The 25,580-nt window shown below is 36.0% G+C and overlaps 2 protein-coding genes across 2 annotated transcripts in view; one reads left to right on the forward strand and one right to left on the reverse strand.

Annotated features, from left to right (window-relative positions):
• LOC109054722 (probable assembly chaperone of rpl4) overlaps positions 1-21,564 on the reverse strand; it is a 68,623-nt gene extending 47,059 nt beyond the window's left edge. Inside the window, exons 1-8 of the mRNA XM_042772617.1 lie at positions 21,164-21,564; positions 20,718-20,818; positions 20,477-20,623; positions 20,183-20,332; positions 16,714-16,820; positions 14,230-14,353; positions 11,987-12,103; positions 9,955-10,023 (exon numbers count right to left, since the gene is read on the reverse strand). Of these exons, the coding sequence (XP_042628551.1) occupies positions 9,955-10,023; positions 11,987-12,103; positions 14,230-14,353; positions 16,714-16,820; positions 20,183-20,332; positions 20,477-20,623; positions 20,718-20,818; positions 21,164-21,230 (882 nt within the window). The 5' untranslated portion in view covers positions 21,231-21,564. The remainder of the gene's footprint in view (positions 1-9,954; positions 10,024-11,986; positions 12,104-14,229; positions 14,354-16,713; positions 16,821-20,182; positions 20,333-20,476; positions 20,624-20,717; positions 20,819-21,163) is intronic.
• Positions 21,565-21,724: 160 nt separating this feature from the next.
• LOC109054725 (ubiquitin carboxyl-terminal hydrolase MINDY-3) overlaps positions 21,725-25,580 on the forward strand; it is a 42,196-nt gene continuing 38,340 nt past the window's right edge. Inside the window, exons 1-3 of the mRNA XM_042772616.1 lie at positions 21,725-22,508; positions 22,785-22,864; positions 24,451-24,511. Of these exons, the coding sequence (XP_042628550.1) occupies positions 22,415-22,508; positions 22,785-22,864; positions 24,451-24,511 (235 nt within the window). The 5' untranslated portion in view covers positions 21,725-22,414. The remainder of the gene's footprint in view (positions 22,509-22,784; positions 22,865-24,450; positions 24,512-25,580) is intronic.

Consider the following 25,580-nt stretch of genomic DNA (forward strand, 5'->3'; position numbering starts at 1 on the left):
TAGTGTCTATTTACACTTTGTCCAAATAACCTGCCTTATTAGCATTTTGGCTGTGGTATTCCTTCAGCTCCAGTGGTGCTGGTGGTTAAGTGTGTGGCCTTGTTAATAAAGTCAGCGGTGAGTAATTCCAAACCAATGGCGCTGTCTCAAACTATACCTACCTCTTCCGGTTTGTCTGATTTGTCATTGTTTTTTCAGACTTATTTTGTTTTTATGATTTGTCATTGTGTTTTCTGACTTGTTGTTGTGTTTTCTGAATTGTTATTTTGTTTTTTAGATTTGCATTTGCGTTTGGAATTTGTTATTTTGTTTTCAGAATTGTAATCTGTTTTGCACTTCTTGGCCACCGTACAAGACAGACAGAGCCTGCCTTCCTCTCAGACATATTTTGTATAGACACACAAACATACTCAGCACAAAGAACTTCCAGACAGACATTAAAACAATCCCAGTAAAAATAAATAAATAAATAAATAAAACAAAAATGGAACATAAAAGAACAATACCTGAGACCAATAAAAGAACAACACCTGATACCAATTCTCACCTAAACAGAATTTTGAATTTCAGCAAAAAGTCTGGTCCACAACTCCACATTACAACTTATTCTGGCCCGTCGCCCTCTCAAGACAGGAAAAGAACAGCTGAATGAGATGTAAAAGTGACTAGGTAACCACATGTTAATTAACATGAAGTTCAGAGGTGTTTTTATTGTAATAATAATAATTTAAAAAATAATTGTTATTGTTTTTAGTGTATGCAGTTTTGCCTATAAAGTAAATATGTATTTTAGGATACTTAGATATTTTTACTGAAAACAGATTTTCTTGCAGTCTCAAAACAATTGTCTGAGATCAACAGAATATTTTTTTAAAAATCCCAACGTTTATAGGCTACAAGGTCAATGGACAACATCTATATGATGATAATCAGGTAAAACACTAAAACAAACATGACAGATGAAAATAGAAGAAAATACTTTAATAGAAATTTCACAACTCAAAACTATTAAAGATAATAATTATTTGCCTTGTAACCTCTGGATATATCTGAAATCATATAGAACTGGACGGTCAGGCTGGTTGTCCCCAGTAAGACCTGGTGGAAGATTCCATAAATACAGCATTATAAGGGAAAAACTATTTTTTCTGCACTGACAGCAATTTAATAGTAGCCAGTCATTCTGACAAAATGTATTTTTTTTGCAAGCAAAATATAAACTGCAGATATTTCATTATATTATAGTAGGCATTTTTCCAGTGCCTAAATGAAATGTGTTAGGCTCTTGAAAAAATGAAAATAATGTTCTCGCAGCACTGACTGGCTGAAGCTGCCACAAGAATGTGAAGAGTCCTGATCCCTTCACTAGCAACTTTTCTGCTGGTTCAAGAGCAAAGAAGTGAAAGCAAGCAGACGAGGAAAAAATGAGTCCATTTCACACTGTTAAAAACATCCAAAAAACAATCAGATACTGGTAAAACTTCTACGATATTATAATGAAATTTTTACTATTTATATGCTGCCAGCAAAGAATGAATTTTAGATGTTTGTTAGAATACTCAGCTACTTTTATAAAAGAAAATAATTTTGTTGTTGTTTTTTCCCTTTTTGCCACAAGAATCCACCAATCTTGAGATATTCTGTATTTACTATCATATTGGCAAAACAGAACTTTCAAAATATCAAGAAAACACTCATTACAGCACACAAAAAAGCGTCAAATGCTTTATTTACATCTTGTTTTCTGCAGCGTTGAGCAATGTATCCAATCGCAGACATATCTGTTGATTTCTTGAATGCAATTTGCCAATCTGAGGCGTTTAAGTTAGAATCCATTCACCGCTCAAAACACCAGAGTCCAGTGCTGGGTTTTCCAAGAATCCTCTCATTATAACAAAACTTCCTGGGACCGCGATGAACTAAAACAAGGAAGAGCTTTTTAATGTTATAAAGGGAGTGCTCTTTATCTGCTTTTTAGGCTATATTATCCATTTAGATTTGGATGTATTTTTTTTTCCGGCCACATACACACTGCAAAGTTTCGGGAATGACACTGATAAAACAAAACAAAAAATATAAATAAAAAAAACAAAAAAATATACACTAAAACACATCACTAATTGATCCTTGAGCAAAAATAAAAACCTATTCCTAGAGCACACTCACTAATTGTCTTTGAGCAGTTTTTATTATCAGTAGCTCATATTTAGTTAATCACACAGAGTTTTATGTGGCAGTAGACTTTGCTTCAAAGTCAGAAAAATTAACAGGATAACCTATTTGCTAATTTCCTTCGTGAAAATCTCTATACAGTTAAAGTACACCGTAATGCACACGCTTCATCGAATACTCCTTACATATGTTGATTTAATCATATGTGTGGATTATTAGTTTTTTTAGTGTGAATCTCCAGTTTCAACAGCTCTGATAAGCTTAAACAATGTGATATGCAGCCGGCCAATGTTAACTTTATTTAAATCAGAACACAAAACATTATTTACCCCGTTTGCATCTGCGAGGTGTTCAATACACTTTTCTCGTGTGTTAATGTCAGTATTTATGGCTATCGAATGTCTGACTAATTGACTCTTGTGTTTTGTGGTTCGTGTGTTTCTGTTCGCAAACTGAATTCTTTATCAAGCACACCATCACATGAAAAGAAGACTTGAAAAACAAAGTTTTTCACCAACACCAAGTCTATTGTGGGTCTCATTGGCCCATGTTGGCTCATGTTGTCCCTGCTTTAGTCAGGTGGAAATAGAGGCCCTGGCTTGCCTATACATACCTGACCCGATGCAGTGCAAATGCAGTAATATAAAGCTGGACTGACATGGCATAAAACAGCTCCAGGCAAGATTTAATACAGGCTTGTGTTCCTGGCCCAGTCAAAATGTTTCGTGGATAAGAAAATGTCCAGGAAAAGAGTTAATGGCCCATCTCAAGTCTGCTGAGAGTATGTGAAAAGGTTACCACACACACCGTTAACCTCGTTCATATGACCTTATGACAAGACACATTCTTCTGATCTCCGAATATGACTTATGAGGGTGTTACATCGCGCAAATACGCACATTTGCACATGTGTGCATCCATGCACGAACACAGAAGAACACATTAATCATGAATAGTGTCATTAGCCTAAAATGTCCCACATTGTGCAGACCTGCAAATATACAGGCTAATAACACTAAAATGTCCCACAATGCAGCAGGTCTGTACATTTGCAACACATACACTGTCCATTTAATCTCTTTTGATCACTTTATCCCTGCCTGGGCTCTAGTGCCATGTTAAAAAGCAAACAAGCTTTCTTCCCCAGCAATCACTGGAGATAGGGAAGACAACGAATAATTAATGATTAGGGCCAGCTCGTTTTAGTAACGAGGCTTCACTGGGACCGAATATTCAAGTGAGAAATTATGACTCATCAGCAGCTTCTAATTAAGCCCGACCGTTGCATTACTTATCAGCTGTGTACCACAATCACTAAGAGTGTGTTTGTCTGTGGATAAGACTATATTTTATACATCTACCTAGCAAAATAATTGAAAATTATCAAGAGATTTTAAGTCTAAGCTTTCATTTTTATCATGTGAATTCAATTTACGTCCATATTTACTTTTTATGTAATCTTATAGTGAAATGAAAGCTAATGTTTTAGTGTGGTCTTACAGTACTCAAACACTAAATTATCCTGATTTAAACCGCAACACCTTTTTTTTTTTCTAAGAATATTTCATCTGAAAATGAAGCTGAAAATGAAGATCATTCCAAAGTTGTATGAACAATAAAAACAAAAAAAAAATCTATTCTGCTTTCCAAAGACAAAAAAAGCATCAAGCTCATGCACAAATTTCCACATAACATATACCTACTAAAACATAAAAATAAATAAATAAATAATAATAAAAACCGACATTCTGCTAAAAAATCTGCACTGTGAACTATCATTAACAACTTTATTTTTATTAACTAATATTAAATAGATTGATAAACACTTTAAATATACTGCCAATTGTTAGTTCATGTTAGCCAATGCATATTTAATGTTAACAAACGTGTTAACCAGAAAACGATATGGGTTTGTTGTACAGAGCTTAATAAATGACTGAATCTTAATTTTGGATGAACAATTCCTTTAAGTAGCGAGGATGAGAAACACATGATTAGTTGTGTTATGTATAAAAACTTATATGCAAGTAGTGAGATCAATATTGCTGCTTAGTTAACCGTTCATTAGTTAACCGTTCAGAACCATATAGAGATTGAGAGACACAACATATGGAGCAAAAGAGAGGTTTGTATCTATATAAAAAAATAGAATTCATTCATTATTTAGTCCGCAAGATCCAGTGACGTATAATTCAGCATTAAACTGAAATTTAAGCAATGTAAATCATACATAGTAAGGACTGTGAATGATTTTGCATTATATCTAATGTGCACATCTACAATCCAACAAGAACCTTATATTATATATAACTGAATATTGATTAATGATATTATTAAGAATAGAAGATTCTAAATGGGCAGGTCAGTATAACCTAGTGACTGAATAGCCCTTGCTCTCAAACTGAAATTCAATGTTAAGAGCTCCCTGCAGAAAGTTCTGATTAAAGATATGAGATATGCTGAACAAACAGCCTCTGCCATCTTTAGGTCAAAGTGCTTGAAAACTAAATGCATGCATGCACATGCGTGTTTTTACATCAAATGGTGCATCACATAAGCCTTTCAGCTCTCTCCAAAGCTTTAAAGTCATATCAATTTTATTTGTGCTCAGTAATTCAATGTCAGGGCCTGATGAACATTTCATTCTTTTCATTAGCTAAAAGTTCCTCTAACTGCTAATATAAGTGTCTGCCGATCATTCCAGCTTATAGCAGCCGGGAAACATTATCTCAATTAGAGAAAAGCTCAGACTGTCATTAGACTGGGAGTGAGCTTATGAGTCCTGCATAAAGGGATGGAAACACGTTAGCGCACGAGTCCAGGGTCATTGCAGAGACGCTTCAGAAATCTCTCTCTTTACAGTTTGGACTGCTGGCAGAGGTCAAAAGTTTAATACTTGGTTTTATTTCGTTTAGCTATGAGCTGATAATTAAAACACCCCCACAGCACTTTTTCATGAAGACAAGCATCTGAAAAGAGAAACTAAAGAGTAATTAAATTTGTAAAAAATCTGATAAAGGTGCAGTAATTAAACCAGCCTGTTCAAGAACGATGAGACTAACTAAAAACAATGAAACAATAAATATTCACAAAGAGTAAAACACTCTGAAAAAGTAAACCTGAATGAATATCCAAATTTTTAAAAATTTTACTTATTCTTCAAAAATTCTTATTTTCTCGTTATTATCTATTTTTTTATTTTCTTCTATTAAATTTTAATTCTATACTATTCTGAAATATATAAACTCAAAATATATATACTATATTGTCTAAACATTTATTTTGAAATTTGCTAAAATTATTTTATTAAACGTTACTAAATTATTAGTGTTTTAAAAATTAAGTCAGCATTAGATGATGTGATAATCTAAATGTAAAAAATCATGCATGCATATTAGTTTGCACATTTTTCTTGCCAAAAAGCCACATTTATTGTGAGTAGTGGAAGACACTTAGCAGGTAGTTTTAACTTCAGAATCTGATTTTAAGCTGTTTAAATATGTGTAATTTCTTCATCCCTAGCGGTACTAAATGAAATTACTAAAATAATGACAATTTCAAACAGGTTTGGTAAACTCTCCCATCACCTGCCACTGGTCAGCCAAAACAACAATCCCGCCTCAAAATTATGTCATGGTACAGCCAACGTTGCTGTATCGGGCTGGTCGAGATGCTCAAACAAAAAGAGGAAACATGTTTTGATATCATCTCAAGAGACCAAAATCAAAACAATCTGTCTGTAATCAAACATTAGATGCAAATCTTTTTTGTAGCCTTATTACATCAGGGCAGCAATCACAGCAGCAGTTTGCAAGGAGCTACAAACACTCAGATTCATCTCTCACTGGAGGGATAGGAATTCAAACAAGAAGAAAAAGACTACTACATATTCTCAATAAAAGAAAACTCGACAACACAGTTTGAAAAACAAAAAGTGAACACCAAAGATGACCTCAGACTTAACACATGGCTTATTCGCTTCTAAAAATACTCCTCAGTCCTTTTTTTTTCAGCCTCCTGAGACTGACGCGAGGGAAGAGAATATCTTCCCAAATTATCATTCTTATCAGAGCCGGTCTGGATTACTGATGACTCTCTCGCGGAGCTCCGACACACACACAACAAAAGACCGGAATGAGAAAGAGATGGAAAAAAGAGAGAACATTATTCGTACCCAGTGAAGATGTGGAAATGTGTTAAAGACTTAAAGCCAGCTTAGGCTCTAAGAGACTGTCATATGCTCCTTTCCTCAGAGGAAAATACAGAAGCCACTTCTATAGCTGACACAATGTTAATCCTGTATAAAGGTGTCCTGACATCAACGAAACCCTTAGAGTAAGAAATTCTGACGAGTGCAAATCACATCATAGAGTAGCATGGCGTAGCAATCCAAACCAAAAGGTTATATGTTCAAACCCCACAAGAGATGTTACATGAATTCCACTGTGTGCTGTATTAAGTACTTTAAATCATTTCCAAAGAGCCTAACTGAGAACTAACTGACAAACTATTGCTTGGACAATAGCATGTCCTTGTGTCTGTTCAAAAGAATAGTTGATCCAAAAATGAATGAATCATTCAGACCCGCTTTGTTAACAGGATGAATCGATTCATTGAAAACATTTGGCTCAAAAGAGCTTCAAATGTCGTTCCATCAAAACAACATCAGGTTAAGTAAATGGTGACTGATTTTTCATTTTTGGATGAAAAAAACTATCCCTTTAAATAAACTCACATATGCTCCACAAAGCATTGGTCACAAAAGCCACAGTTTAGATCAATCTGAATGAATCCCTTTCGGTTACAGAATAACAAAAAAGAAGTTAAACTGAAATCTGCAAACAAATGATCTGGAACCTTTCTTAGCCATTTTGATGAATTAGGTTTAACCAATTTAGGTTCAACCAAACCAACCCAAATGAAAAGATGTTTAATATTTTGTTATGTAGTGCAATGAAATTCATAAATTTAAGTGTGGCTTAAGAATCCAGATACTTTTTGTGGTTACTGCACACTTGGCTGAGTTGCAAGCTGCTGTGTTCACAGATAAAAAGTTCAGTTTTATTTGAAGTAGTGCGCTTGTGTGTGGCCATTAGCTCCAATAGTCTAAGTAGCACAGGGGTCTAGGTGTGTGTATAACCTTGTGTGTTGGTCCCTAGGGTTTGAGTTTCTTTTAAATATCTCCCTCTTTACAGATAATTAAGTCCTCTGCTACTGACATTAAACAGTACCTTCGTCACTTTTAAAGGGCAAGACTTACTTCTCCTCCCAACTACTGCATTTCACACAACTATATCTCTTACAGCTCTCTACATACATCCCACTCATTCTACTGCCTGTGTCTCTCTTACTCTCCTCCCTCTGTTCAGCCCACTAGGAAAGCAAGACATCAATCTTGTGCTGTCACAGAGTGTGTCAGGCTTTGACCCAGCTGGAGTGGAGCAGGAAAAAGGCCTTGGTACAGTAATATTGAGTTAGCTTATGCAGCATGCACTGCCACTACACACACACACACACACACACACACGTGCACACATGCACACACGCACACACACACACACACACACACACACACACACACACACACACACACACACAAACACTCTCTCTCGAGTCCTCAAAACTCATTTTGAATTGCCACTGTCTGACAGTTACATACATAGCCAACCAAACTAATACTGAATGTGTTCATGCAGGACATTACAGCACAAGGGCACTTACACATACTCTATACACTCCACCCCCCATAATAAGAATTTATACTTTTAGGGAAAAGAAGATTTAGTTTAAAACATACACTGGATTATTTCTATTTGACCAAAGTCTGAACTAGCTACGAATATAGCAATTTTCAATACACATGAAACAGAAATCAAATTAAATATCAATTTATAAATCACAGTTTTTAATTACTATACACTAAATATAAATGACCAGAAACAGGAAAAAAATGTATGTTACATTAACATGCACATTGCTAAAAGTAAAAATGTGGTTTCTGAAAACTATTTAATTTATGGTGAAAGAAAGCCACAATGGTTTTTTCTTAATTTTTTTTTTTTTATAATTTTATATCATTTAAGTAGTAGCTTTTTTATTTACATTTTTTGGCGTGTAATAATGAATCATGTAAAATATGACTAAATACATATATTAAAAAGTAAAAATAGGTTCTTTGAGAAATGTAGGCCATATTTTTTTATTATGCTGAATGTTTAAAAACTGATTTTGTTTTTACACCAGTATCTTTAGAGCCAAGTCCATCGTTCTCTTTCCCTCTCTCTTTCTCTCTGTTTAGAAGTGCTCACCTTTCCCAGCTGTCCAATCAAAGGGCCTTGCTGCCGGGGGGCCCGGCTTCTGTCTAAACGCGCTGTCGCAGAGACAACCCTGCAACCTTTGGCATCATTTTGACAGACAGCCAGGTGACTGGTTTAATAAAGTAAGAAACACAACAAAATGAGATTCTATTTGTGTTCGTCTAAGGGAGAGCAGACGCTTTTTAAAAGTCAGGCTGCAGCCTTCAGTCCTCACTGCTTCCTCAGGATGAACCTAAAAAAACCTAAGCGAGTGTGAAACAGAAGTAAAGAAAAGTGTGCTCCTCACAGCTGTCAATTTATCATTCTCTCTCCCTCACAAACTGACTTTCACTTTTACAGCATCTCATCCTGGTCCTGATCTGTCTCTCGACCCCGTCATTCTTTCTTTTACCTCTTCGCTATTATTTAAATTCTCAGTTCTCTCACTTTTTCTGATACCTCTCTCCGAGTGCTGGACAGGTGTCAGGCCATTCACTACACTCAGCTGCAAAGGTCACGGTAAAGTGCAAATAAAATACCAATCCTGCATTGTTCAAGAGACATCGTAGCACTGATTGAGAAAGGAGAAAAGGGTTTAAAGAGAAACAAATAGTCTTAGCCTTATTAACTGTGTACACTGTCTCTCTCAGAGCTCCAAAAGAGCTGTGGGACACCATCACACTGATACAAAAGACAAAACTACTAACCAACACTGGATGACCATACAATTCACCTCAACTTTTGAATGGTCATGTCTCACAAACAAGTCAACTGCCTAGCTAGAAAGCATGAATGGCATTATTAAAGTGTTTGCATGCACTCAACAGGAACAGGAACACATGCATTCAAAATCTGGTTCCTGAAAATTGTTTATTTAATAATAATAATTAATAATAGTTCCTTACGGGTTAACAAGTGTAGCTAACTTATTTGTTCACCTCACCAGCCTCACGACAGCCACAGAAACAGACATCTTTAGGTCACAAATAGCTGTCCTACACACTGGGTGATGGTTTACTCTACAGCTGCAGTAGAGCATACATTAAACTTTCACATTACACACAACACTGACAGCTTTAAGCCTGTTTGTTAGACATATAGCTAATATTAGTGTACTTGTAGAAGATATAGTATTTCAACATGCTTGCACAGCAAGAATGGATTGTCTTGGATTAAACTGTGCTAACACCGGATAAATACAGACTGACTCTAGAATGGAACCAATGCACTATTATGAAATAATTTCTAGCCCAATAGCTTGAGAACAGCTCATCAGCTGAATCTGTGTATAGGACGACATTACTACCACCTCAAAGAATTGCTGACAGGTACTTTACGCTCCACTTCAACATTCACTGACGCTTCAGGTCTGCCTTGCTGAGGAGCATTCAAGTTGAACATTCTGAAGCATGAATTCTCTAAACAGATTGAAACATTTGAAATGTTCTCCTTAAAAGATGTGATCTAGAGTAGACCATCATCTTACCTCATACTGCTCAGCCTCGATCAGCAGCTTGGCTGTTGTTATTCTGGATTCATAAGGTGGGATGTTGCTCTAAAACAAAAACAAAAACAATAAAGTAAATATTAAAGGTAAACTACTCATGGATAATCAAAGGCTTGATGTGATTTGAGAAGGAAAAATATGAAAACGTATTTTCATAATTTTAATTCTATATATATATAAAAAAAAACTAACTTAAAAAAATAAATTACAAAAAAAAAACACAAAAAAAATACACCATTCAAAAAAAAAAAAAAAAATTTTTTTTACTGTTTTTAAACAAAAGAAAAATAAAAAATGATAAAAACATTATTATAATTTAAAATAAATATTTTCCTCTTTTAATCTATTTTAAAATGGAATTTATTCCTATATCGGCAAAGCTGATTTTTAAGCACTGTTTTCCTTCCTTATTGGCAAAGCTGATTTTTAAAATGGAACCCTTCAGAAATCATTTCTAGCTGATTTTTAAGCACATGAAAACACATAAAACAATAAAATAAAACAATTTTAATGAATCATTTTTAATTATTTACCAATAAAATAATATGCTCAAGAAACATTTCTCATTATTACTGAAAACAGTTTTGTTGCTTAATATTTAATAAATTAGCATTTATTTAATATATCAATCTTTTGTTTGTACCCATGTAAAAGTTTTTACTGTCACTTTAGATTTTTTTAATGTGTCCTTGCTAAACAAAAGTACTGATTTCTGTTCTTTTAGTGTACATTGTTCATCACTGAATATTGTTTGAACTGCATTTACAGGAGCATGTCTATGAATAAAATTATAAAACTGACAAACAGTTTGTATGTTAAGTTACACAACAAAGATCTTCACTCTTTAAACCTCAAACAAAGCATTTGAGCAAAAGAATTCAAGTTGACGTCAAAGGTATTGTCAGTAGTAGTCGATGGCATGCCACAAATGCTTTCGATAAACCTTCTAATTTTTTATTCACAACATTGCTTGAATTTGGTAGATAATTTTCTTCATGGCATTACTGCAAATAATTTGGTTGTTTGAGAACTACTTTAGGACAGAAGAAGCCTAATATTGTATTGTCTACTAGCAGGAAAAGGGAAACACATCTTTAGATGTGCATTTGACTAATTAGCCATTAAATAAACTTGTGACTGATTTTTTTTCAAGGTCTCAATGGACATTTCAATAATCCATCTTTACAAACATTATTTTCTCTTTCAATTTATCATCACACCATCAAGGCCACTTAATCTCTTGCATTAATTGTAGCCTGTTTGTGATGTTATCAAGCTCTTTTTTTGTATAGTATATACCAACAAAATCTCTAGTCTCTATACGGAATAAATGGTTTCTAAATCAGCTTTGTAAAAAGAGTTGATAAGAGCGCTGAGCCCGATTACATCACGCTTCAAACAGGCATATACTCTCCTACCTGTCAAGATTTTCCAAACGTCGCAAAGCTGCATCTACATATGACAAATTTATGTCTAGTGCCAAGCAAGTTCCCTGAAATTTTAACCAGCAGGAAAGTAAACAACTTTTATAAATTCCCTCAACGAGTCAGTTCAGGTGAGGCTTGTTTTTCTGTGGGTTCTTCAGCCACGTAGAGCCCTACTTAACAGATGAACTGCGAAAATTCATTTAGGCTCACGGAAATGAAAGCATGTTTTTGAAAAAGCATGAAACGTGTAGCCTTAAGCAAAAAACAATGTTTTTAAGAGTCGCAAGACTGTCAGCGGCACATCGTGATCACTTGATGAGGGATCTGTGTGTGTCTGTGCGTGTGGCCCCAGGGCCAGCCTTGCAGCAGACTGCCAGAGCCTTGGCCTGGTATTGAGAGAAAAATGAAAAGATAAAATAAAGCTAGTTTGTTTCCTTTCTTCCCTTATCTTTCCCAGACTAAAAACTTTTTAAGCACAGGACTATTTCCTTCCATGCCATTAGAAAGAGGTCAAAGGAGAGGTCATGATGCATCCTATCTTTATTTCTCCTTTGCCTTTGGAACACAAACACCTGTGCACACACCTTATTCTGATCTTTTTCTTCCTCCATGTCATGCTCGGTGCTCGCCAATGACTCTTCCTCTTTCTGTAGGCTAGGTAACCATGACGACACACTCTTCTTCAGGTACTCACGCCCCTCCTGCATAAAAACATGATAAAATAAAGTTGAAAGATTCTCTCCTCTGGGTATGATGATTGTAAAAATACAGGCACATGCCTCTTTCAGGAAAAGGTATAGGATGAGAGGAATTAGGAATCGGATTACAAGTAGTAGGATAGGACAACAGGAAGCTCTATAAGAATAGGATAGGACGATAGGAAGTAGGTTAGGAAGAGAGAAAGTAAGACGGTCTGAGGGATAGGACGATAGGAAGTAGGTTAGGAAGAGAGAAAGTAAAACGGTCTGAGAGAAACAAACATAAAATTAAAAGAAACAACAAGACATTAAAAAGTAGTTTAGGATGAGAGGAAGTAAGATGGTAAGATAGTTACTAAGATGGGATTAGAGAAAACTTGTAACAGAGAAAATAAAAAAGGAAAGGAAATGAGGAACTAGAAACTGGAATTGGATGACAAAAAGTGGAACAGGACAACAGGAAGCTCTGTAAGATGAGGGGAAATGGTGTAGGATGGGAGGAAGTGACAGAAAGCAGGATAACAGGTAGTGGCATGAGATGAAAGGAAGGAGGATAGGATAAGAGGAAGTAGTAAAGGATAAGAGGAAGTACAATATGTTGAGAGGAAGTAGGTGAGAAAAAATAAGTTAGGATAAGAGGATGTGATACAGGGTTTAGATAAAGTACTGTAGTACTCTATATGATGAAAAGAGGTAGGAAATTGCACAGACAATAAAAAGTAGTAAAGGATGAGAGGAGGTGACAAAGTAATATAACAGGTAGTGGTATGAGGAAGTAGAATACATTGAGAGGAAGCAGAATAGGATGAAATGAAGTAGGTCAGGGTGAGAGAAAATGAGATGAGGAAGTGATAAAGGATGAGAGGAAGCGGTACTGTATATAATGCAAAGAAGTACTGTAGAAAATAGCATGAGCAATAAGAAGTGGTAGACTGAGAGGAAGTAACAAAGCATGAAAGGAAATGAAAAAGTAGGATAACTAGTAGTAGTAATTGTACACAAGGAAAGAAAGTAGGATTAGAGGAAGCAATATAAGACAAGAGGAAGTGGTATAAAATGCAAGAAACTAGTAAAGCATAAGACGACACAGGAATTAGCATCAATTAGATGGAGCAGGAAAAGAGAAGTTGGTAAAGGACAAGAGGGAACAATATAGGATGAGAGGAAGTAAGATGGGATGAAAAGTAATAGAGAGAAAACTGTCTAGGAACAGAGGAAATAGGATAGCATATGACAAATTAGGAAGTAGAATAGGATTACAAAAAGTAGAATAGACAACAAGACGCTCTATAAGATGATAGGAAGTGGTGTAGGATGAAAAACATGACAGAAAGTAGGATAAAAGATGATGCTATGAGATGAAGAAGTGAAAGATAATAGGATAATGAGAGGAAGTGAATATGAATAGGATGAGAGAGAGGTAGTGGTACTGAGAGGAAGTAGTAAAGCATAGCAAATAGCACTAATTAGAAGATAGACAGGATAAGAGCACGTGGTAAAGGACAAGCGGGAGAAGCATAGGATGAGAGGCAGTGACACAGGATGAGATGAAAAAGTACAAGCCTGAAAAACGGTTGAGGTTAGAGGACACAATGAGACTCAAGTTAATGACAGTTGAGTTAAGTTTCGCTGTCAGCTCTCTGAAGGGAAATGGAAGTGTCTTCTTAAGTGAAAATACCCACAAAGGTTACAAGAGCTTTAAGCTGCAGACTGAAGCTCAACTCAGAGGGTCGCTCAAGATCAGCAGACGTGCGGCTCTTATGTCTGTTCAGTGAGGAACTGCATCAAAGCAGGTGTGTTTGCACTAGTAGTAAATCTATCCCACACTGAGTCATATTCAATAAGCTTGTTCTATTAATGACTTGTAATTCATTAGCTGTGACCTATCTCTCTCATCTGCCATCTTTGTCTATCCCTCATACAAAAACAAGCATACATGCCCAAAACCTGTCTTTCTTTCTCTCATACAATTTCTATCTGTGTCTGCTTCTCAGAAATACATGACTCAGCTCTCTCAGCTGTTCTCCACCTACACTAATTATGACTGCATAATGACCCACTGCTCAGAACGCTGCAGTGAACAAGTGAGAGAATTCTGGGTAATTCACTCCACAGTTGTCCTGTCATACCTCAGTTCTCTCGATGCTGAACAGGTAGCTGGCCATCAGCTGGAGAGCTTCAGGGTTGTGCTCATCGTACTCTAAAGCTTTGTCAATGGCCTCTTTGCAGCGGTCAGCAGCGCCTTCCTCCATGCTGTCAAACAATAAAACAGTTATAAAGCTATTTTATAAAAATATTTCATAAAAATCAGTCAATGTTATTAGACTCATTGACACTAACCATGTTTAGGTACATATTTTTCTGTAAAAAACATGTGATCAAATGTTTTCACAAAGTAATTATGATCAATTAATCAAAAATTGAGGATAAAATACAGAACAGGATAACAGCTAATGATATATGGTAAGAAATATAGGATGAGAAGAAGCAATATAGGATAAAAGGAAGAGGGTTAAGAACATGTAGGATAAGATAAGAGAAAGCAAGGATGAATGAGAGGGAAAAGTAAGCAGTATATAACAGGATGAGATAAGGAAATTGTAATTAGTATATACGTATGATAAGAGGATGATAATCAAGCCAAGAATAGAGGAGGTAAAAAATAATAGTACCAGAGAAAGTGGTATAGTAAGGTAGGACAAGGAAAAGTGGTAAATGTTGTGAGGAAGGTATGTGCATTTGTGCAGCCCCCAAAAACTAATTAAAGGTAAAGTTTGAAATCTTAACCAATCTTAGATTTTACCTATTTGACAGCAAGTAGTTTTTAATAATTTAAAAATGTAGTAAGATTTACTATGACCACTTTTCTTTTACATATTTGTAGTGGTCGACCGATATATCGCCAAGGCTGATATTTGGCATTTTTTTTAATATCGGCATTGGCCGATAAGTTTTTCTGCTTGGCCGATGTGTTCGAGGTGGGACTTTTATTTTGACGGCGCTGAGAGCGGCACATTCTCCCTCTTGTTTACTGTTGTTGTTAACAGTTCTGTCTAAATACGGATAGAAGTCTGTCTAATAATCAGACAGAACGGTTAAACAAAGGAATTAATGTATACAAAAAGTATTATAACGATTGCTTTTATATTATTAGTAATAGAAAGGCAAACATTACAATACTTTATCATTTGCCGTCAGCATTAAGCAAATACGCATTTATATGATTCAAACAAATCTTTAAATGACTAATGAACATTTATTTTCACAAACCTTGCAAACTTAGTGGAATCCAGCTGTGAGATCTTTTGAAGTGTGCATTTTTATCCAGCATGATCGCGTGTTCTCTGTGTGACGATCGGTCCGTGTGAATAGAATGCTTTAAACTTTAAACTCGTGATTTCAAATTATGTTGCACTTTATGCATTTGCCCACTGTCATATTCATGTTATTTCCTCTGTGTGATGTATGTAAAATGAGTGTTACCCTTGCTTTATTTGAAAAATATGATTCCCAGTGCACACAAACTTCCCAGAATACCAAGAGCCCTGTTGGTTACAGTGTTTACTTCCTTTTGAATAATATGTTTATTAAAAATTAATTTATTTGTGAAAAATACTTTTATCTAAAGTATGTTTATTTTACACATTTGTTTTTTAATACATTGTCAAATGATTTCAATATTTCATAAATATTAAAATTAAAATTAAAAATTATATCGGCTTTATATCGACTACCCTGCTTTCCAAGATATCGTCATCGGCTGTCAAAAAAAACAATATCGGTCGACCACTATTTACAGGTCAGTATATATATTATGTATACACACACACACACACACACACATATTTCAAAGTAACATGCACTGTGTAGCTTTGTCTAGGTACAATGTCTACACCCCCCCAAAAATTACAAGTTTGTCCAATAATTGAACTAAACAAGAGTTTCCACAGCACCCAGGGGCATCAACACGAGTGAAGAAAATGTTATTTGTAAGCACACACACTCTTTTCTGCTCTTGATTTTCCAGTTATCGCCTCCAGCAAACATCTACCACAACAACATCCCCGATACACACATACAACCATACAGTACATCAAGAGGAAAGGCACAGAGATGTACTGTACTTTGCTAGAGGCTACTGCTGTGCCTTCATAATGTACACCGATGTGTGAAATGGTATGGTGCTTACTTATTGTCAATAAACCTGACCTTTCCCTCATGCTTTGAATTTCAATCTCAGGATTTGAATGAAGTCATGTCGTGCCAAGATCCTTGGCAATCAACACTGAGCGCATCTCCAATCCAAATCTCTTTTTCATCTCTCTTCTACCATTACTCCAATTCTGAATTCCCAACCCTCTCCCTCTTTCTATCCCTCTATCAACCAGTCTGTGATTAGAACTTTTCTGCAGGCCTCAGAGCAGATGGGCTCCGGTCTTCAGCATCCCAGGTGTGTATGTCTGTGTGTGTGTGTGCCACATCATCTCATCAGGTACAGAAAGCCAAAAGGGTGGAGAAATGAAAAGAGTGAGAAAGGCCAGAGCAAACAAAGATGGGCAGAAGCTGAACAAGAGCCAGCATATATTTGTATTAAAAAAAAGAAAGATATTTACCAGAGATCTGTGAAGAAGATCTCAGCGATGGAACAGAAGGCCACAGACACGTCCTTCTTTGTGACAGCACACTCAGATGGAAATGCAGCCGCTCCAAACGCACTAGCCTATCAGGGCACAGAACCACACATGACAATGAGCTATAAATACAAATGTTGTAATGATAATAATAATTCACGTTATTCATGTTATTTTTTTTTTTTACAAAAACAAACTGTTCATCCTATTGTCCACTGGCTCTCAATCTCCAATAAGGACAAAAATCACCATAGAATCTTGCACTATATTCCAACATGACAGCTGTGAGTGATAAACACACCAAATTTAAGTCATTATTCACAGCTTGACTGAGACTCTCAAAATAAAAATGCCACCTGTTCATCACACAGCTACACTATGGCTTCATATATACAACAAAAAAAAAGATAATATTTTTATAGTGAATTATAATATTTAATATGTATAATAATATATAATATACACTTTTTTTAATCTTCTAATATGATTTTTAAATTTTTAATTAATTTATTATAATAATATTTTTTAATACACATGCAAGATTTTTAGTAGATATTTACAGTTTGTTATTATGATACATGCAAATTGTCAGCAGTGATTCTCCAGGGTCCTCAGGGTTGCAAAATGACTTTGTTTTTTAAAGAATTATTTAAACGATAATCTTAAACAATCTTAATCATATTATTAATATATTAAATTAATCTAACCTAATTAAAATGATTAAAAAAAAATGCAAAAACATACTGAAAACATATTTATTTTATATTTTTAGATCCCAAAATAAATTGTTTAATTGATATATAAACATTCCTCGTTTCCGTTAATTAAAAAAAAAGAAAAGAAAAAAGACAACAAAACAAAACAAAACAAAAAAACTTTTTTACAATAAATAATTAAAATAAGGTAAAACAATAAGGTAAAAATGAAAATTAGCCGGCCTTTGAATACTGTGTTGGACAATGGTAGCCCTTCAAGACAAAAAGGTTGAGAAGTTGAGAACCACTGCCCAACAGGATTTAATTATCTGCTTATATTTCATTGCCCTCTAGTGCTGAAAGATTGAACTGCACACTTAGCACTGAATAAATCCTGGTTCCTCTTTTTTCAAACTAATTACAACTATCCCTCAAGACAAGTCATTTAGACCACTAAGGATGTGCATGTTAGGCTGCCCCAATGCTCAGAGCATTATTCACAGCATCTGAATCCAATACACAGTGATGTATGCAAGGCTTGTGTGGTCACTGCAATTGATCACAGTTTGCTTTGATGTAAAACAATGTCTGACCAGCTGGTTTTCAATAGCTCTCTACCTACAGGAACAAGACACATCTGTCCTTCTGTCTTTTCCATTCACCAGTCCTGTGTAGACAGACGCAAACAGGCATACTATGAGACCAGCTCAGCATAACTAAATGCCTCCTGCTATTATGTCAGTGCTAATTCTGTGCCTTCCAGAAAGCATTACTCTGATTCAGCAGCTAACTTAGTAATCAATCCAAAGAAAGTGCTGTCCACTGGGAAAAAAGCACCACAGTGATGGAATGCATCCATTATTCATTAGCCAAAGCTCTGAGGGTTCTAAACAAAATGAAAATTCCTTTGTATCTTTAGGGAGTAAAATTCTGTCTCATCTGATCTGGTCTCAGCTAGTTTCTCTTATTTCCAGGATTCTGTGGAACTTTCAAATAAATACAATCACATCTTCTTTTACTGAGTTAACCTGCTACAACTGTACACATACTGTTTTGTTAAAAATACTATGTGGTTTATTCTAGCTATAACTTACTGACTCATCTTAGTACTTATATCTTCTATATTTACTAACCTAGAACTGCACGTGCAAGGCCAGACCAGCACTTGAGGTTCAGTCTCAGCACTTCTCTTGTAGTATTAGCTACCTGCTTTACTGTAGGTCATTGCAAATTCCACAATATATGGTAGATCTGAATTAGTTGTTACTAATGTTTCTGAAACATGCACGTGTATGAATGGATACAAAGAGTTAGAAAACTCATAATACATATTTACCTAGATACAACCATGGATATAATTTCCCTATGTGAAAACATCCCTTTACATTAGCAACTGCCAATAACATGCACACTACCATTCAAAAGATTGGGGTTTTAAAATGGTTTTGATAGAAGTCTCTTATGTGGAACAAAGCTGTATTTATTTTATCAAAAAATACAGTAAAACAGTAATATTACAACATATATTTACACTTTAAAATGACTGTTTTATATTTGAATGTCCTTTAAAATGTCATTTATTCTTGCAAAGGCAAAGATGAATTTTCAAGAGCCTTTACTCCAGTGTTCAGTGTCACATGATTCTTCAGAAATCATTCTAATAAACTGATTTGGTGCTCTAGATCAAAAATCCCCAACCACCGGATCGCAAGAATGTTCTGGGAAAAACCACAGTCTGTTATTTATTGCGCATTAATGATTGTTCTAATTATTCTTTATTTTCATTTGTAGTATGTGATTGCTATGGAGTAGCAATTTGACGATTTCATGTAAATTAAATGTTCAATTAGCAAATGAATGATTGGTCTGATCTTTCATATTAGGGGTTAAACGGATCGCAGTTGATCCGTGATACATACGGACCAGTCCCCACAGTTCAGCACGCATGTGATTCGCAGATTAATTTGCCAATTAACAAGTTCAAGTGATTTTAAACCACAAGAAGAAGCGAAAGAGAACTCGATTTGTTACTCACAGCAGCCGCATGCACCCGAAGTGCGCAGATGTACAGAGACAGCGAGAGAACACCAAGTTGATTCCTCTTTCACGTCTCCTCGCGTTTGAGATAATGTACATATACATAAAATTGTCAAAAAACCCTTCTCGCAATTCTCATTCTCTGTGCTTTAAAATTTCTACACAATCACTACACACACACAAAAAAAAACACACACATATATATATATATATATATATATATATATATATATATATATATATATATATATATATACACACACACACACATGTATACATATATTATAGTATAGTGAACCACTATAATATATTTATACCCCACCCCCCTCCAGCCAGTCTGAGAGAATATTTTCAAAATAAAACCGGTCCGTCGCGTAAAAAAAGGTTGGAGACCCCTGCTCTAGAAGCTTTTCTTACTATTATTATTGTTGAAAACAATTTAATATTTAATACTGCTTTATATTTTTGTGAAAACGGTGATACATATTTTTCAAGATTCTTTAATGAACAGAAAGTTCAAAAGAACAGCAAATATTTGAAATTACGTTTTTTGTAACAATGTAAGTCTCAATTTAATTAATCCTTGCTGAATAAAATAATAATTAATTTCAAAAATCCCAAACTTTTGAATGGTAGTGTATATAAATGTGTAAATAATACAATCAAGTGATTAAAAAATGAATTTAAAATGCATGAACTGTGCATCAGCAGTGTCTTGCCTCACTGGAGTGTTTGTCCATGGTGTTGAGCATGACCTCAGTTCCTTTACTGAAGTATTGTACAGCCTCCATGCCTGTGTGAATCTGCCCCAGGTACATGTACTTACTGTGGCCGTCCTCTGGACTGAGCTCCACAGCCTTCAGATACACATACACCTCTGTCAAGGACCGTAACACTCAAATACAATCACTCTCTCTTCAACAAAATGCAAAAAAAGTATAAGGACAAACATTCAAGTGATTTCTATATCAAAGACCATTAAACTGTGGTAGTACAGTATGTGTAAAGGATATTTGTTTAGCGTTCTCTATTTCTCCCAGCTCAGTGCAGATGTTCCCCATCATGTCGAGGGTAGTCAGGTTAGTGGGTTCAATATCCAGCGCTCGCTGACAGTACAGCCTTGCCATGTCAAAGTCAAAGTTGTCTATACACTCTTCAGTCTGAGAGGAACAGAGAGAGGGTACAGTAGTACAGTCTGAAAACAAGCACTAATATTTCATTTCTATAAAATATCCATTATAGAAAACATATTACCTTCTCCACTAATTGATCAATCGTGTATTTTTCAGCTGTTTTCTTTTTGGCTTTTTCCTGCATCTTTGCTTTCATTCTCTCCTGTGGTGACATCAAGGCACCTGAACATCAAGAAAAGATTTTCACTAACAATCAATCCTTCTTGCACAATGTGTTCTTTATTAATAAGTCTAGGTGAAGCACAGGTATGAAAAGTTTGACAACCCTTCTTCAATAACAACATAACACATGAATCAGATGACATGGATAATGTCCTGTTCACATGAAACCGTTATTGTCAAAGCAAGCAACAATGACCACCACTGTCCAGTCCATAGCAAGAAACAGGTTTAACTTTACTGGCATTTTTAAAAATGGGTTTTAACTTCATTTTCGTGAACTAAGAGCCATATAACGTTAAACAGATAACGTTAGTTGGAAATTTTTGATTCCTAAATCTGACATACCTCCATTTGGCTTAGTGTCTTTTCTTTTAGCTTTGCTTTTCTTTTTAGCTTTTGCTTGTCCGCCCATTGTTGTTAGATAAAATCTGTGAATTTATGTCACTTTTAATACAGAGAAAAATACTTCTCCACTAGAGGTGCGTTCACTTGCCAGCGTGAAAGTACGCATGGGCTACAACCACAACGTGAATCGTATATACTGACTTCCTGTTAAGTCAAAATAAAATATTTTTCAAAATAAAGGTCTCTCGCGTATTTTTGGTTTGTCTGTCGTTTAAACGTAATCTATTATCTTCTGACAATTTATTCAATGCACATTGTTGGCAAGACATCAGTATAGCCTCTGTGGACGCGCCTACTTCACAGATGGTATTTGAAGAATTTATGGCTGCCGAAACTTTGTCTTATATAACATTGCTTAGCCAAGCTTTCTGTATATTCAAGCTCAGCCTCCGTATTGTAGGCGGACACAACACGCGATGTTAAAGCGTTGCCGTATTATTGATGGGCGTAACAACCAATCAAACCTCTCCCTCGCTCAACGTCACCAGAACCTTCTCGATTTGAACCAATCTCTCTCACAAAGTCAAAACTTGAGGTGGAGGCACGTAGTAAATAAACTGAATGGATCATAGTGCACTCTGCAGTTACCTCAGCGAGCATTTTTTACTGCATTTCCCCGTATTTTATCTGGGTGTTGTCGAGTGGAGTTGACTAATCGTTGACTACTCTTTAAAACGGGCTGTCGGAGGAACGAGCTAAACGTTTGTTTCGGATGTTTAGTAACGTAACAAGCCACAGACCGTATGGCGAGTGAGTTACTTCAATGAGGACATAACTTACAGTACCAGGCCTGCCCAATTAAACAGAACAGAAAACTCGAATTAAGGATCTGAATACTACATAAAACGTAAGATAACATTCATATCAGACACAAAGCGAGTCTGTATGAGGTTAATAGAGCTGTTGTGGCGTGTGGTCGTTTCAGGCTGCGTATTCAAAAGATAACGTTCTTAAACGTTTTTGGCGCGAGTGTTCGATCACTCATCGCTTGTGGGACAGTTTACACATCAGAAGCGCATCTGTGGCCAATGCCACCTGCTCACCAAAGCCAAAGATTCAACGGAATACTAAAGCAGGCCAGAGCAAGTGCGCTAGCCACGTCGGGTGCACTACAGCGGTTAGCTGTCACAAAGATCTTCACTGGTCTCGATGTATGGTTTGAGTCAATACTGACAGAAAACAAGAGCTGAAATGTCAGATACTAATAAAGAAGTAATGGATCTGGTGTGGGGCAGACCCAGTGGCGGGGTAGTGCCTGTATCCCTCTTCCGCAGGTGGTCACAAGGTAAGCGGCCTCGATAGTTCTAATCTTGATGCTTTAATAAATATTTAAAGATGTCTTACTAATGCTGACTCAGGTTTTCAAGGTTGAAACGCTCAGTTTGAAGGATGTACATCCATTACTTGTGTTGTAAAAAAAAAAAAAAAATCTGCTGTGGTCAGCGGACCAATGCCAAGTCCATGTTACTTCACCCTGACTGCTTGCCCAGTTATAAATTGTGATGAATTGCTAAACTGAGACATTGACTGTGGTTTGTGTTGACTGCGTCTCTTTCTACAGGCTTTGTGTTCAGTGAGGCTGAACGCTCTGCACTGGAGCAGTTTGAAGGTGGACCATGTGCTGTCATTGCACCTGTGCAGGTAATTCACCTTATTTTTTTTTCCGTTCATAGGTTATGATGATGTTTAGTCAGTAATGAAATGCACCTACATCCACGCCTTTGTAAAGTCCAAAATATAAAAGCTGCATTACAGTGATTGGTGACAAATTAAAGAAAAATCCAAGGGAACCGGAACCATGCTGGCATGGTTTTTCTAAGTGATTACCTTTATCCTATCCTGATGGGTCTGTTCTCTTCCAGGATGACAGTGGCCCCATTCATAGATCACAAGGGTTCACTGATTGTTTTGATGAGTAATTTTTGATAGCAGTGAGATGAGGCTGGGAGGTACAAATTTGCAGTGTATTCAATGGCTAATACTGTTGTTTAACTACATGTCACTTGTTTAGATGATGTAATGTCTCTATAAAACACTTATATTAGACAAACTTGTGAAAATTATGTGTGATTTAGGACCTTTATACCGTGTATGCCAGTGTAAAGACCGTAAAGACCCGCCCACTGATTCACACTTGAAATAGTAGGGAAATAACGTAAGTGGCACTAAACCGGATCGAGCAACCAAGCAATAAACATGTTGTTGAAGGTCACAAAATATCATGCAGTGCCTGGTTGTTGAAGAACACAGTCACTGCATAACCTTCCTTGACTCAAATATTAGGAATGTGTGGTTGAACTTTATTTTTAATGATGTTTCAGCTCAAGTGAGTAAAACATTGTGTGTTTGTTCGCTTCATTTCACTGCCGATTTCTTTGTAAACAAGACACAACTCGACACTGGATTTGCAGAGAGACTAAGATTAATGAACAAAACCCTACCGTCTATATTGGATTTGACAGGAGAAATATTTGTACAAAAAGTGTCACTATTGCTTTGTTACAGATCACTTGATATGTTCTGATTATATGTGCGTGTCTAACCAAAGTCACAGAAGGCTCCAACTATTAAGGACGTAGCTTGTCAAACAGACACACAGAAAGTTAGTTAACTATGGAAACTGTTATCCAATCATAGCAGTGAGCATTTACTTACAAGTCTTCAATGCAGCACGCCCATAAAAACAGAGCATTTCTCGAGCCGGCCTCAAAACCAGGGTAGAAAATAGCCTAAATTACTTATTGGTTTTTATGTTATTGTATGTAAAAACCATGCAAACATCATAAGTGGACCTCGGACAACAGTATAAAATAATTTAAAAAAAAAGCCAGTCCACAAACCCTTTAAAGCACCCTCCCAACGCCATGATTAAAACACTAAATGAAGGAATATCTTTATAAGAATGGTATTCCATGCCAACAGTAGAGTTCCAGAGAAGTTGTCCACATGTTGGCCCAACACCTTACTAAGACACGTCAAGTTTTTCCTTTAATTTGTCACCCAACTTAAGGCTGGAATAGACTACTTGACTTTTGCCAGGATTTTTGTCCCAATTTGCAGTCTGGACGAGTCAGTGAGGACGAGTCTTAAACTGTCTCTGTAACATTGTGGTGCAGTTGCTAGCTGAACTGACTTAAATAAGTTGACATGCTACGTTGTCAGATTGTTTCTTTTGGCTGGTTAAGTGGAGGCCTAATGATTTTTGTGTTCTGTTTGTTATTTCTCAGGCTTTCCTGTTGAAGAACATTTTGTTTAACACTGAAGGCTCAAACTGGAAAGTTATCTCAGGTTTGTTGTGCATCATTTTAAAGGAAATTCCATCTTGTTTCACTTTTGTGCCCTCAGTAACACTCAGACCTACGAACATCTCAGTCTTAAAAGTTTCTGAATCCAGTGTTTTTCTTGATTTAAAAATTTCATGTAATAAGTGCAGTAATAATCATAAATATATGTTAAGCTTTGTTTGAGACTTTACAGACTTTGTAAAGACACACAAATAATGAATTTGATATTTAGGTGTTGCCAACACATAAATTAAAGCATTATGGTAGAATTTTTTAATGCACTTTTTTTTACCCTCATCATATTTCCAAAGTGAAAGACATCGTTCTGAATCTTATTATAGGCACATATCTGTATTGTAGTCTTACTGTGTGCCTAAAATTGGTGAAAGTGGTGCTTCACTATGGCTCAGATTTTCTAACAGCTTGCACCAGCGCAAACCCTGTTTTAGCATTAAAAAACTACTGTCAGGGTTTACTAAAGACACACAGCGAAAAGTTAATGATGAAAAGGTGTGGACATAGTCATTTTTGTGGCTGACCTATTTGTGGCTGAGTTTTCTTTTCAAATGTAAAATTTATGGGAGGAGAGTATTTAAATGAATCATGCAACATGAATTACTAAGGTTTGCGTTAGGCAGATTACTGGTGTTTGCACCATAATTTACTGCCCCCTTAAAAAGCATGTCTTATCTGATTTGCACCTGTGTTGTTAGTAGATTACACGCACCTTATTGTCATCAGCTCTGCTTGTTTGTGCTGCTCGTGGTAGATTGCGTTGGTCATTATGTAAATGTGCTGGCTGCGTCTGTGTTCATTATTCGCACATTGTCAGTAACTTTACCGCAGAACTTTCCACTCCCATCAGCATTTTAATGGGATCGTGCTCTCATGCTAATTTGCCCTGCTTAGTAAATTTGCCCCTATTTCTTCATGCGGTCTAATTATAAATGTAGCATTCTAAAAACTTTGTATTGCCTGACTGTCACCCATAATAATGCTGCCTTTTTTGTCTAAATGTTTTGATCACTTTCAGTTTCGACACAGCTCACTGCACAGCGTTGCTGGAGAGATTG

Source organism: Cyprinus carpio, chromosome A16 (assembly GCF_018340385.1).
Source record: "Cyprinus carpio isolate SPL01 chromosome A16, ASM1834038v1, whole genome shotgun sequence".
NCBI lineage: Eukaryota > Metazoa > Chordata > Actinopteri > Cypriniformes > Cyprinidae > Cyprinus > Cyprinus carpio.